This window comes from Python bivittatus, unplaced genomic scaffold (genome assembly GCF_059951505.1).
Source record: "Python bivittatus isolate LINGU-HERP-01145 unplaced genomic scaffold, Pbiv_v1 ctg000850_np1212, whole genome shotgun sequence".
Lineage (NCBI taxonomy): Eukaryota > Metazoa > Chordata > Lepidosauria > Squamata > Pythonidae > Python > Python bivittatus.
The window spans coordinates 15554936-15568534 of record NW_028277112.1 but is presented as its reverse complement, the minus strand read 5'-3'; the positions used below and the strand labels follow the sequence as shown (position 1 = coordinate 15568534).

The window sequence follows — 13599 nt, the reverse complement described above, 5'->3', positions numbered from 1 at the left end:
TAGAGAACACACACCTCCTTGGTCCCACAAGATGGCACTCTTTGATAGAGGAGACCTGAAGTGTACCCACCCTGTAGCATGTACCCACCCTGTAGACAGTCCCACAAATAACTTGGCCCTGTGCCATGTAGGCCTTTAAAAGTAATAACCAGCAACTTGAATTGCATCCAGAAGCATAGTGGAAGCCAGTGCTAATCACACAACATTGTGTGTTGCATGGGTGAATTTTGCAGCTCCCAAGATTGCATGTGCTGCTGCATTCTGCACTAGTTGAAGCTTCTGAGTGTTCTTCGAGGGCAACCCTATGGTAGAGTGCACTTCAGTAATGCAACCAGGAAGTGACTAAGGCATGAGCAGAGCCTACCAGTCCAGGAAAAGGTGCAAGTGGCACACAAAATAAATCCACATAGGGCCTCTTCAAGCAGAGCTGTGTGTCCAGGAGGACCCCAGATTGCACACCAACTCTGGGGGAATGCTATCCCATCAAGTGAAAGATAAAGAATCACCAGATCCAGGGAGCCCAAAGCTCTTGTTTTTACTAAGGTTGAGCTTTAGCCTGTTCTCTCCCATGTAGACTCACAACCTTAAGGCACTAAGTAAGAAACTTGACAGTGTCATTTGTGGGGTCGACAATGGAAATATAAAGCTGAATATCATCAGCATATTGATGTTATTTCAACTGACAGATGTCTTCACCCAGGGGTTTCATGTAGATTTTAAATAGGAGCAGGGAGAGCCTTGAAGCACCCCACGTAAGAATCCGCCTCGAGCCCTCCTGAGGTCATCCACAAGTACAGCCAATGCTGGCTCAGTACTATAACTTGGCCTGAATCCTGACAAGAAACAGTCCAGATAAACTGCTTCCTCCAGGGCCCCCATAATCTTATTACTTTCTCCCCAACCCTCCCTAAAAGGGAAGGTTGGAAACTGGACAAAAATTGTCCAGCATGGTTGGGTCTGAGGATGGCTTCTTGAGGAGTGAATGGACCATAGCCTCCTTCAAAGCAGGTGGAACCTGCCTCTCCCTCAGAGAAGCATTCACTAAACAAGAACCAACTACATGCCACCTCCCAGCTGGCCTTGACCAACTAGGAGGGACATGAATCTTAGGTGACAGAGCTCATAGCTCCAAGGACCTTGTATGCTTCCTCAGTGGTAACTGGGTGAAACTCCTCCCGGATAAGCAGCCAAGACCATACCTCAGGTCCTTCCATAGATCCTGTCCGTCTAAGTGTCCAATTCCAGAACGATCTGAGTGACTTTGACCGATGCCTAGAATAATCCCCAAAGTTACCCTGCAAGGGCTTTCCTGACACTTCCTTACCAAGGAAGGATTTGGTCATCCGAAACAAGGCCACTAGTCTGCTATTTGCAGATGCAGTAAGAGTGGAGAAATAGGCTTGCTGCTCTTACTGCCACCAGGTACGTCCTTGTTAAGATGCCATTGTATTTAACTGGTTGAAATTGGGATATCTGTCAAAGTATGCTTATAGTTTTACTCCTCTTTCTGAGACAATCATCAATTTATATTTATTTTTCTTTTATTATTGTAGCAGACAAAGTATTAAGTTCCTTGCCAACACCTGTGAAAGTTTAGAAGGAAATACTTAGTACACACTTTTTTTATAGCATGATGGATACAACTTCATTGAATGAGCCCTGTTGAATACTCTTTGTTACTATACAAGTAAAAGAAAAAAAGTTCATATAAAACATATAGAACGCCCCAAGAAAGGTGACCTACTGGAATTATTTTTTTAACGGTAGCTTGATTTTGTTGTCAATGCTTACTAGCTGTTGAAGTCATAGCATTAAGCTTTATTTACTTTTAAACAAACACAGTATTATTGTTAGCATTCTGAGCTATTCATTTTGTGCTTCAAAAATCTTGCATAGGTCAGTGATAAAAGTAATAAAAATGAGGCTTTGGAAGTTACCTTGCAATAGACACTTTAGTCCAACATGCCTGATGATACTATAGGAGGTTTAAAGAAAAAAGTAGATAATTGTGTTTAGAATTAATGTTGAAGGATTATTTGTACAAGGTGAGATCCTATCCAGTTGGAACCATGGGTAGGACATCTCCAGATAATCTTAGTATGCAGGTTTGTGCACTACTGGGGGTGGGTGAGTTGGACATTCTTAAATAATTGATATAGTAGCACTTTCTACTTCAAAATCATTAGTTATGGCAGCTGGGGCTGTTTCATTGCTTTATCCAGGCTGAAGCCAGATTGACATTGATAATCATATTTTTATAAGCATTCTTGTAATTGCTGGCCACTACCCTATTTGTCTAAAAAAGGATAGTACTTACCTAAAATCTCAAGGTCCAGAAAGGGCCTCTTTCAAAGGAGTAGGAATAATAACTCTTACATAAAAAGGTATTAACCACTTCCTGGAACCATTTGGTTAAATGCTCTTAGATTTTATACACTGTTACAATTACCTACCTGTTCTTTAGATGCTTGCTTCATATCCACAAATATCTTCCCTAGTTCTTCAGACTGCAGTAACTGAAATAGATTCCATAAACTCTGATTAAAAATGCCCCTTAACCTCAGTAGGGCTACTCTAATTGTGCTACATAATTTGGAGTGGATGCAAGTAGCATCTTCAGTGTTACCATAACTAATTGGTGGGTCAGCTTAGAACTTCTCAGGATTAGCCCTGAAGCAGCCCACTCACTACTCAGAAAGCACTGTTGGGTAATTTATTGAAGATTGAAGATGGTAGAGAAGTAGGCCCTCTTTGTCACTACCACATGGCAGGCATGATTGTCCTTTATTATTTGTGCTAGGTTGTTTTCACTGCAGGAATTATGCTACCTACATTCTAGCTATCTGCTGATTCACTTCATTGCCAAGAGCTACTCAGAAAGCCAAGGAATATTCCAGGCTCTATATAACCAAATAAGTAATTAAGAAATGATATTAGTAACTGCTGCCTTTATCTTACCATTATTACCAGACAAGGGCTTCATTGGAATCACCAGCTGTGTTGTATGGAAAACCTCTTAGAATATTCAGAAATCGCTCAAATTATATATATTTATACAGTATTTTATTAAAATTACTAGTAAGAAAGGTTTATTCTTTTTCTGCAATTTGGAAAAATTACTACTTCTGTAACTTGTGGACTTAGGTACTTTGGAGATGTACTAAATTATATGTGTGTTATGCTGCTGACATGTTTTTATATGTATTCCACTTCAGTTTTGGAAATCAAATCCAAGCATTCTCGCTGTACAGAGATCTGCAATGCTCAGGAAACAGCAACAGCAGTCAAAAGCAGCATCCATAAATAGTGGCTCAGAAGAGGTAAATAATAAATCATGATGGAATCTTGTATATTTTTTTTTAAACTGGCCAATACATTAAAAAAATGGAATCTGATTTTCATTAAAGAAAAGTTACATTTCAGATTTATGACTAGAAGCTCTTTAGATACCAATTGTTTCTTTACTTGGAATGGCATTGTATCCTTAAAATTGTCACCATATCTATCTTTTTCTTCCTGATTCTGATTTACACACTTGCATTGTTGTATAAAAGAGGGTTAAACTCATTGTCAGAAAGATTTTTAGCAGTCATGCCCCAGTTTCCTTTTAATGGATTTTTATATTTGGTTTGTTTTTATTTCTGTTTGCCACCTACAGTTCCTAGATTAAGTGACTATAAATTTGTTAATATTTATTAACAAGCCTCTAGGAGTCGGACAGCATATACATTTAATAAATTATTATTATTAAATTAATAAATAAGGACCAGCCTCTCTCTGTAATAGTCACTCAGACATGCTATTCATAACTGACATTGTAGGAGGACAGCTGTGTTAGTTTATGGTTGCAAAAAACAAGAGAAATTTAATAACACCTTTTCTAACACATTTTATTAATGTCTTAATAAATATCACATTAATTTTATTAACATTAATTTTAATGTATCTATTAAGGCTATCTGCGGGACCACTTATTTCCAATTGTTTCTGACCATCTAGTGCAATCAAGCAAAGAGGGTACACTCTGTGTGTGCTCCACCAAACAAAGTCATCTTCTGGGACCCAGGAGATACATCTACTCAGTTGCAGTCCTTTTTATTATAAATGTAATTGAACCTCTTAAACAGTACAGAATATTCTAGTTATTTGTTTCATTACTAAATTATTTTTCTTCTGAAAGTCCAGAAATTATAGTTTATTTCCACAATATATATAGCATATGAATAAATAAATGGTGCATTTTAAATTGCATCAAAGCTCGTTCATCTTTTACTATAGTGCAGATTGCCTTCATAACAATGAAAAAAATGTAAATATGCTGAGGTGGTAATAAAGTTCATGTATATTTCTTACTCTTTAGGATTCATCAAGTAGTGAAGATTCTGGAGATGACTCTTCTAATGAAATCAAGAGGAAGAAGCATAAAGAGTAGGAAATAAAGAATTAAAAAATTAAAATTTGCTTCTTAAAACTTAGTTCATTTACTTCATGCCTACTAATGCCAAGGTTATCTTCAGAGAAAATTTTGTTTGCTATCCAGGGAGTAATATTCTTATGCTTCTTCATCTGTATTATTTCCTATATAATCACATGTCAGGATTTTCATGGAAGCATTTTGATGAGAGAAGATCAGACAATTATAGCAGGAACTAAAGTGTGATTGACTAGTTTATATTCCTTTTCAGCAAGTTAAAGAGCATTAAGTGTAATTTGGTCAAATGATTTTGTGCAGTATTAAAGAGTCTACAAATTTTGGATGGTTTTACTAGCCAGCAGAATTGTATTGCTTGGATCCTACTACTTTTCTAATGTAGGGATCATTGAGTTTTTGTCTTTGATAGTACACTAAATTCTTTTGTATGTAATTTTAGATACATACCACAAGTCCAGGGCAGTGCTGTCCCTCCCACCTCTTGATTTTGAAGCTAGGAAGTAGATTGCTCTTATTGTCATATTTAAAAGATGCTGAGAAATATTTGATGCATAATGCAATATGGAGGGGCTCTACCTCCCCCAGCTTGGGAACATAATAAAGGATTGTTTTAATGGGCTTCAGTTTACAGGTCCTTTAGTATAAGAAATATATTTTAAATTATTCCAAAACTGTTCTTTATTTCTGAGATGTTCAAAGTAATAGTAGAGAAGAGCATTATAAATGCAGGAATGAACCACTGCCTCATGTTCAAAGTTCAGGACTAATGCTGAGACTTAGGATACTTGCTGGAGATAGAAAAAATATTTAGTTAAGATCTTTCAAATGTTTGCATCCTTGAAGAATTCATTAATATGAATAGGAATGATAGAAGAATATGGCTATTTTGTTAAACATTCTATCTTTTTTGGTTTTATTTTTCTAAAATCTATTCGTTGTCCTTAAAACAGGCATTTCTCAGGCAGCTTGCAAATAAATTATGTGTTTTTTCATTTTCTATTATTTTAGTTTTCCCCAGCCCATACACCACAATCTAGAAAATGTAAATTAACAGCCTCTCAATAGTATATACTATGTAAATGCTACTTTTCCCTAGATTTAACATTGTTTGTTATTATAGCAGTTATTAATGTAAGTAATTTAGTTAATGTGTTATGTTAATGAATGTTAAATTATTCGTGGTAAGTGTTGTCATATGAAAAGCTGCAAAGTTATATGTAGTTGAAATACAGTCGTGTGAAAAAGAAAATACACCCTCTTTGAGTTCTACGGTTTTACATATCAGGACATAATAAAAATCATCTGGTCCTTAGCAGTTCTCAAAAGTAGGTAAATACAACCTCAGATGAGGAACAACACATGACATATTACACCATGTCATCATTTATTTTACAAAAAGAAAGCCAAAATGGAGAAGCCATGTGTGAAAAACGAAGTACACCTTATGATTCAGTAGCTTGTAGAACCACCTTTAGCAGCAATAACTTGAAGTAATCGTTTTCTGTATGACTTTATCAGTCTCTCACATCATTCTGGAGGAATTTTGGCCCGCTCTTCTTTACAACATTGCTTCAGTTCATTGAGGTTTGTGGGCATTTGTTTATGCACAGCTCTCTTGAGGTCCCACCGCAGCATTTCAGTTGGGTTGAGGTCTGGACTTTGACTGGGCCATTGCAACACCTTGATTCTGTTCTTTTTCAGCCATTCTGTTGTAGGTTTGCAGGTGTACTTGGGATCATTGTCCTGTTGCATGACTCAGTGTCGGCCAAGCTTTAGCTGTCAGACAGAAGGCCTCACATTTGACTCTAGAATACCTTGGTATAATTTATGGTCGGCTCAATGACTGCAAGGTGCCCAGGTCCTGTGGCTACAAAATAAGCCCAAATCATCACTCTTCTCCCACCGTGCTTGACGGTTGGTATGAGATGTTTGTGTTGATATACAATGTGTGGTTTTCGCCAAATGTGGCACTGTGCATTATGGCCAGACATCTCCACTTTGGTCTCATCTGTCCAAAGGACAGTGTTCCAGAAGTCTTGTGATTTGTTCAGAGGCAACTTTGCAAACCTAAGCCATGCTGCCATGTTCTTTTTAGAGAGAAGAGGCTTTCTCCTGGCAACCCTTTCAAACAAACCATACTTGTTCAGTCTTTCTAATTGTACTGTCATGAACTTTAACATATAACATGCTAACTGAGACCTGTAGAGTCTGAGATGTAACTTTTGGATTTTTTGCAATTTCTCTGAGCATCACACAGTCTGATCTTGGGGTGAATTTGCTGGGACATCCACCCTTGGGAAGATTGGCAACTGTCTTGAATGTTTTCTGCTTGTGAATAATCTTCCTCACTGTAGAATGATGGACTTTAAATTGTTTGGAAGTGACCTTATAACCCTTTCCACATTGATGGGCAGCAACAATTGCTTCTCTAAGATCATTGCTGATGTCTTTCCTCTTGGCATTGTGTTAACACACACTTCAATGCTCAAGACCAGCAAACTCCTAAAAATTTGGCTTTTATAGAGGTAGTCACATTTGCTGATGATCAGTTGATCAGGGGAATTTAATTAGCAGCATCTGGCTGCTACTTAGCCTCTTCATACCTATGAAAGCAGTAAGGGTGTACTTAGTTTTTCACACATGGCTTCTCCATTTTGGCTTTCTTTTTGTAAAATAAATGGTGACATGGTGTAATATGTCATGTGTTGTTGTTCATCTAAGGTTGTATTTACCTACTTCTGAGAACTGCTAAGGACCAGATGATTTTTATTATGTCCTGATACATAAAACCATAGAACTCAAAGAGGGTGTACTTTCTTTTTCACATGACTATACCACACAAATACTATTTTAACTGTTCATTTCAGTTCACCTAATTGTAAAACAATATTTTTTTATATATTTAAAACTCTTTGCATCCTTTTCGTGTAAACATTTTATAGTAAATTTTGCAAGGTTCACTATTGCTCCAAAATATGGTGGATACGAATACAGGTAGTCCTCGCTTAATGATCGTTCATTTAATGATAGTCCAGAGTTACAACGGCTTTGGGAAAAGTACTTTATGACCCCCGCAGTCACGTGATTGTGATTTGCGACCTTTTTTACAAAGGTTAAGCGAATCATCACAGTTGTTAAACAAATCACGTGGTTAAGTGAATTCCGGCAAAAACCATCCATTGGGGAAGCTGGATTTGCTTAACGACCAAGTGATTCACTTAACGGCCACAGTGGTTTCCTTAATGACCATCATAAAAAAGGTCATAAAATCAGCTCTGATTAGCTTAATGACTAAATCGCTTAGCAACCAAAATTCCAGTCCCTATTGTGGCCAGATAGTGAGGACTGCCTGTACTCTTTTTATGAAACACAATACTGAAATGTTTTCGTTGTTACTTTTAGAGCAGAATGAGAATATATATTTTAAAATTTCTGTTGAACTAAATGTAGATATTCAAATTTTTTTTCTGTAATTTTAACCTGAATAGTGAAGATTGGCAAATGTCTGGATCAGGATCTGTTTCGGGAACTGCTTCAGATTCTGATATGGAAGAAAGCAGAGATAAAAGTAGTTGTGAAGAGAGTGAATCTGATTATGAACCAAAAAATAAAGTGAGAAGCAGGAAGCCTCCAAGCAGGTATGTAACCACTACTTTAGAATGTAAAAGTTAATATGGATATCCTTCCTTTGAGTCTTGTTTAAAGAGTCCTTTGGGATTGCAGCAGGGTACAAATTTGATAAATTGTCATCCAGATGTTTACTCAGTAAGTTATCTCTCCATGTGCTGAGAAGCTGGATTTTGAAAATAAACACTTAACTGATGGCCTAGATGAGCAAATTTCTAATAACAAATGAAGATCTCAGTTTTCAGAAGATCCAAAGTCCAATATTAGGTTGACAACATCTTGATCAGGATTTGTGCTCTAATAGAAATGAGCAGAAGTTGGCACTAGTCCCCACAGAGTTTGTCATCAACTGGTCATATCGTCAACTTGTTCCCTCAAATAGATATATTATCTCAGAGATTTTATGGATAGTTTAAGCTGTGTTAGAGGGAATTAACATTTGTGCTCATTCTCTAAACCAGAAGACAGATGAGCTGTTACTTTATCCTATTCATCTGTCATGAAAGTAGGCACCCTGCAAGGGTCTATTTCTTAGCAAGCTGTTCCCTCAGTTTGCACAATTTAGTAGTACTATGAATCTAGGCATTCTTTTCACTTAATGAACCTTTGAGCATGCTATTCTGATAATTTTCTAGATGATACTGCTGAAAAGTCAGCAGAATTGCTTATCTGATTTTCTTAGTTGAATTTGCTTTATTGAATTTGTCCATCTTTTGTACATGACAATTTTTTTTTTAACTCAGGATAACTTTTTTTGGTTCCAAATGATAGTTGATATATTAATTTAACATTCTAGGGAGTACATGGAACACGCATCATAGCTTAGGTTCCAGCTGCTTTCTTTGAAAATAAATGCTGTAGAGAAATCATTCGGTGTTTGGATCACTTTGGAAGGCTGTGCATGGTTCAGTATTCAAACTACATTCCTCATTTATTTCAGTAGTGTACTGTGTCCTGTTCTCTGTGAGAATGAACTGGCTGGAATTATTATAGATGAAGAAAAATATTTATAAGTAGATGTTAGAACAGTGAAGTTGCTTTGTTTTGCTACTTTACAGCTTCCAAGTTTTTATTCAAGAAGTTTACAAAAAATCTTAGTATTTGTACAGCCCACAGTTTTCTAAGAGTAGTCACCAGTCATTTTTCTAGGCATTTACTGGGGAATACTTTGAAAGGCTATTTTTTTTATTCTTCTTTATTATTTAAGAATAAAACAAAAAATTGGAAAGAAAACAGTGCAGAAAAAAAGACAGCTTGACTCATCAGATGATGATGATGATGATGATGATGATTATGATAAAAGAGGTTCTCGCCGCCAGGCAACAGTAAATGTTAGTTATAAAGAAGCTGAAGAAGCAAAAACAGATTCAGATGATCTCCTAGAAGTCTGTGGAGAGGATGTCCCACAGCCTGAAGAAGATGAATTTGAAACAATTGAAAAATTTATGGATAGTCGCATTGGACGAAAAGGAGGTAATCTTTAATTTGCACTAGTAAAATATCTCCATTATTATTATTTTAATTGTTTTGCTTTTATTGCATTGTACATTGAATGGTTGTAGGCTGCCTAGAATCCATATGGATTGAAGTTTCTTAAAATATCATTTAAATACATATTTTTTCCTGTGTAAAATAACTGAGAAAATATATGTTATGAAACAATTGATAGTTTACTAATTTTATTGATAAAGGACTTACTCTCTTTAGCATGCTTAAAAATTATTTGTATATTACATGGGGTATTCTTCTGTTCAGGAGCTGTACTATTGAATATGTGGATTGATTAATCAATTTCTGTTGATTAGGATTACAAACAACTAAAGCATATATATGTATGTATGTATATGTGTGTGTGTATATATATAATATACACATACATACACTCTCTCTCTCACACACATACACACACATATATTTATATATATAGATATATACAATTAATCTAAGGAAAGCATGGTTGAAGAAAGATCTTGGGGAGGGGCATCTAAAACACAACTAGGTTGCTCCCTGTTGAATGCCAGGCATGAGAGGGTAAGAGTCTTCATTGAGAACTCCTCCTGAGTGATACCAGCAGGTAGCAATTAACTGTTTGGAGCACAAACAGTGCACCTCTAATTACAGGTAATCCTCATTTAGCGACCATAATTGGAATCAGCAGCTCTTTCATTAAGTGAAGCAGTCACTAAGTGGGAAATTATGTGACTGCGACTGTGCTTTCCTTTTCTTCACTCCCCTGCCCTTTGGAGTGCTCACCCTGGTGCTGGGATAATTAGCAAGAAGGAAATTAATCTTTGTTTTTACATTCATTGGAGAGGAAGGAATTACAGGAGAGTAAGCAGGCACACAATGGAGAATACATATTGAAAGGAATGTGGTGGAGCTGGCAGCCCTGGGCATGTTACACAAATAGTCCAGTAGATTCCCCATTGTGTGCCTGCTTACTTACTTGTGATCCCTTCTTCTCCAATCTCTCAGTTCTGCAAGGGGGGGAGGAATAAAAAGCAGGTCAGGCACAGGAGAGATTGCCTAGAGATCTGTTTTCCCCCTTCCCCACTTGTTTAAGCAATCTCTCCGCTCTGCAAGGTGGGAAAAAAAAACAACAAGTGATTTCTAGGCAATCTCTCCTGTGCCTGACCCGTTTTTTCCTTCCTCCCCCCTCTCAATATGTGGAGAAATTGGAGAGGAAGGGATGACAAGAGAATAAGCAGGTACACAATGGGGAATATATCGGCTGTTTTAATAGCGCACTTACGGCTCCAAGCCCCAAACCTGCTCAGGGCTAATGGCGCCTCCACATTCTTTCCAATGTGTATTTATGTATGTATGTATTAAATTTATACGCCACCCATCCTCATTGTGTGCCTGCTTACTGTCTTGCAATCCCTTCCTCTCCAATCTCTCCACTCTGCAAGGTGGGGGGGGGGAATAACAGGACAACTTGCACTAACTGTAATGGTGATCACATGACTGAGGGACGCTGCAAAGGTGGTAAATGCGGGCATTGGTCGTAAAGTTATTTTTTCAGCGCTGTCATAACTTTGAACAGTCGCTGAACAAGGCAGTTGGTAAGCAAGGTCTACCTGTATGCTAGTGATTTCCTACCATGTTATAGAAAAGGAAACTTCAGCTAATCAGCACCTCAGTTTTTTAGGCTTTTATATTCCAGCAGCAAGTTCTTGAACCTGACTTGGTATCTGATAGCAGTCACTGCAGTTTGTTTTCGATTGGTTGTAATCACATTAATCAGGTCTTTGGCACAATAATGTAATTTCTGCTAAACTTTTAATTGCACAAAGCTACACCAGTGTTATTGCATGAAATGCCCACAGAAGTTTGTATCTTAAAACAATTTGTTATTTTATCTTCTATTTAATAATTGTATAGGATTGCAGTTTTATAAAACTATGGCTATTCTCTTTTTTTCAGCAACTGGTGCTACAACCACTATCTATGCAGTTGAAGCTGATGGAGATCCAAATGCAGGGTATGATAAATCAAAAGAACCTGGTGACATGCAGTATTTGATTAAATGGAAAGGTTGGTCCCATATTCATAATACCTGGGAAACTGAAGAAACCCTAAAGCAGCAGAATGTTAGAGGAATGAAAAAACTGGACAACTATAAGAAAAAGGATCAGGAAACAAAACGCTGGTGAGTGTTTATTGCAAATTATCATAACATATTGATAAGAGCATGTATAATATTTAAATGATATACAGTACTATGCAAAAGTTTTAGGCAGGTGTGAAAAAATGCTGTAAAATAAGAATGCTTTCAAAAAGCAAAGTGAGCAAACAGAAGAGAAATCTAAATCAAATCAATATTTGGTGTGACCACCCTTTGCCTTCAAACCAGCATCATTTCTTACACTTGTACACTTTGTACACTTGCACAAAGTCAGGAATCTTGTAGGATTAGAGTCAAGTGTATGATTAACCAATTATACCAAGCAGGTGCTAATAATCATCAATTTCATGTAGGTTGAAACACAGTCATTAACTGAAACAGAAACAGCTGTGTAGGAGGCTTAAAACAGGGTGAGGAGCAGCCAAACTCTGCTACTAAGGTGAGGTTGTGGAAGACAGTTTCATGTCACAGGTCATATGCCATGGCAAGACTGAGCACAGCAACAAGACACAAGGTAGCTATGCTGCATCAGCAAGGTCTCTCCCAGGCAAAAATTTCAAAGCAGACTGGGGTTTCAAGATGTGCTGTTCAAGCTCTTTTGAAGAAGCACAAAGAAATGGGCTACGTTGAGGACAGTAGATGCAGTGGTCGGCCAAGGAAACTTAATGCAGCAGATGGAAGACACATCATGCTTACTTCCCTTTGACATCGGAAGATGTCCAGCAGTGCCGTCAGCACAGACCTGGCGGAAACCAGTGAAACCCAGATACACCCATCTGCTGTCTGGAGAGGTCTGGCCAGAAGTGGTCTTCATGGAAGAATTATGGCCAAAAAGCCATACTTCTGAAATGGAAACAAGGCTAAGCGACTCAACTATGCATGAAAACATAGGAACTGGGGTGCAGAAAAATGGCAGCAGGTGGTCTGGACTGATGAGTCAAAATTGGAAATATTTGGCTGTAGCAGGAGGCAGTTTGTTTGCCGAAGGGCTGGAGAGCGGTACAATAATGAGTGTCTGCAGGCAACAGTGAAGCATGGTGGAGGTTCCTTGCAAGTTTGGGGCTGCATTTCTGCAAATGGAGTTGATGTGGTCACGATCAATGTGTCCTCAATGCTGAGAAATATAGACAGATACTTATCCATCATGCCATACCATCAGGGAGGCGTGTGATTGGCCCCAGATTTATTCTGCAGCAGGACAATGACCCCAAACATACAGCCAATGTCATTAAGAACTATATTCAGTGTAAAGAAGAACAAGGAACAAACATCACTTCCAGATGATGGTTTGGCCCCCACAGGGCCCTGATCTCAACATCTTTGAGTCTATCTGGGATTACATGAAGAGACAGAAGGATTTGAGGCAGCCTACATCCAAGGTTGTAGTTGTTGGTTACTAACTGTGCTTAGTTCTCCAAGATGTTTGGAACAACCTACCTGCCAAGTTCCTTCAAAACCCGTGTGCAAGTGTACCTAGAAGAATTGATGCTGTTTTGAAGGCAAAGGGTGGTCACACCAAATACTGATTTGATTCGGGTTTTTCTTCTGTTTGCTCACTTTGCATTTTGTAAATTGATAAACATAAACAATTACAATATATATTTTTGAAAGCATTCTTACTTTACAGCATTTTTTCACCCCTGCCTAAAACTTTTGCACAGTACTATATAAGGCAAATGTAATTAAATAATTTACATTTTCAAATTCAAGGTATCTCAGTGCTCTTGCTCCCCAAATTCAGGGTATCTTCATTGGATTAGCAGAAGGCTTAATAGCTTTTATTTGAATGTAAAATGTTTCATAATAAATAAACATAAAATTAAGCTGTATAGCTCTATACTAGAGCTTTTTAAAAAATATTGGATGAAAATATGTATCTATGATGATTCCTAAACATTTAGGAAGATGACAT

The 13599-nt window shown here is 37.4% G+C and overlaps 1 protein-coding gene across 2 annotated transcripts in view; it reads left to right on the top strand.

Annotated features, from left to right (window-relative positions):
• CHD1 (chromodomain helicase DNA binding protein 1) overlaps positions 1-13599 on the top strand; it is an 81296-nt gene that overhangs the window by 17282 nt on the left and 50415 nt on the right. For both annotated transcript variants that reach the window (XM_007436521.3, XM_088130290.1), the window contains exons 4-8: positions 3216-3320; positions 4361-4428; positions 7921-8070; positions 9267-9532; positions 11486-11711. In XM_007436521.3, the coding sequence (XP_007436583.2) occupies positions 3216-3320; positions 4361-4428; positions 7921-8070; positions 9267-9532; positions 11486-11711 (815 nt within the window). The remainder of the gene's footprint in view (positions 1-3215; positions 3321-4360; positions 4429-7920; positions 8071-9266; positions 9533-11485; positions 11712-13599) is intronic.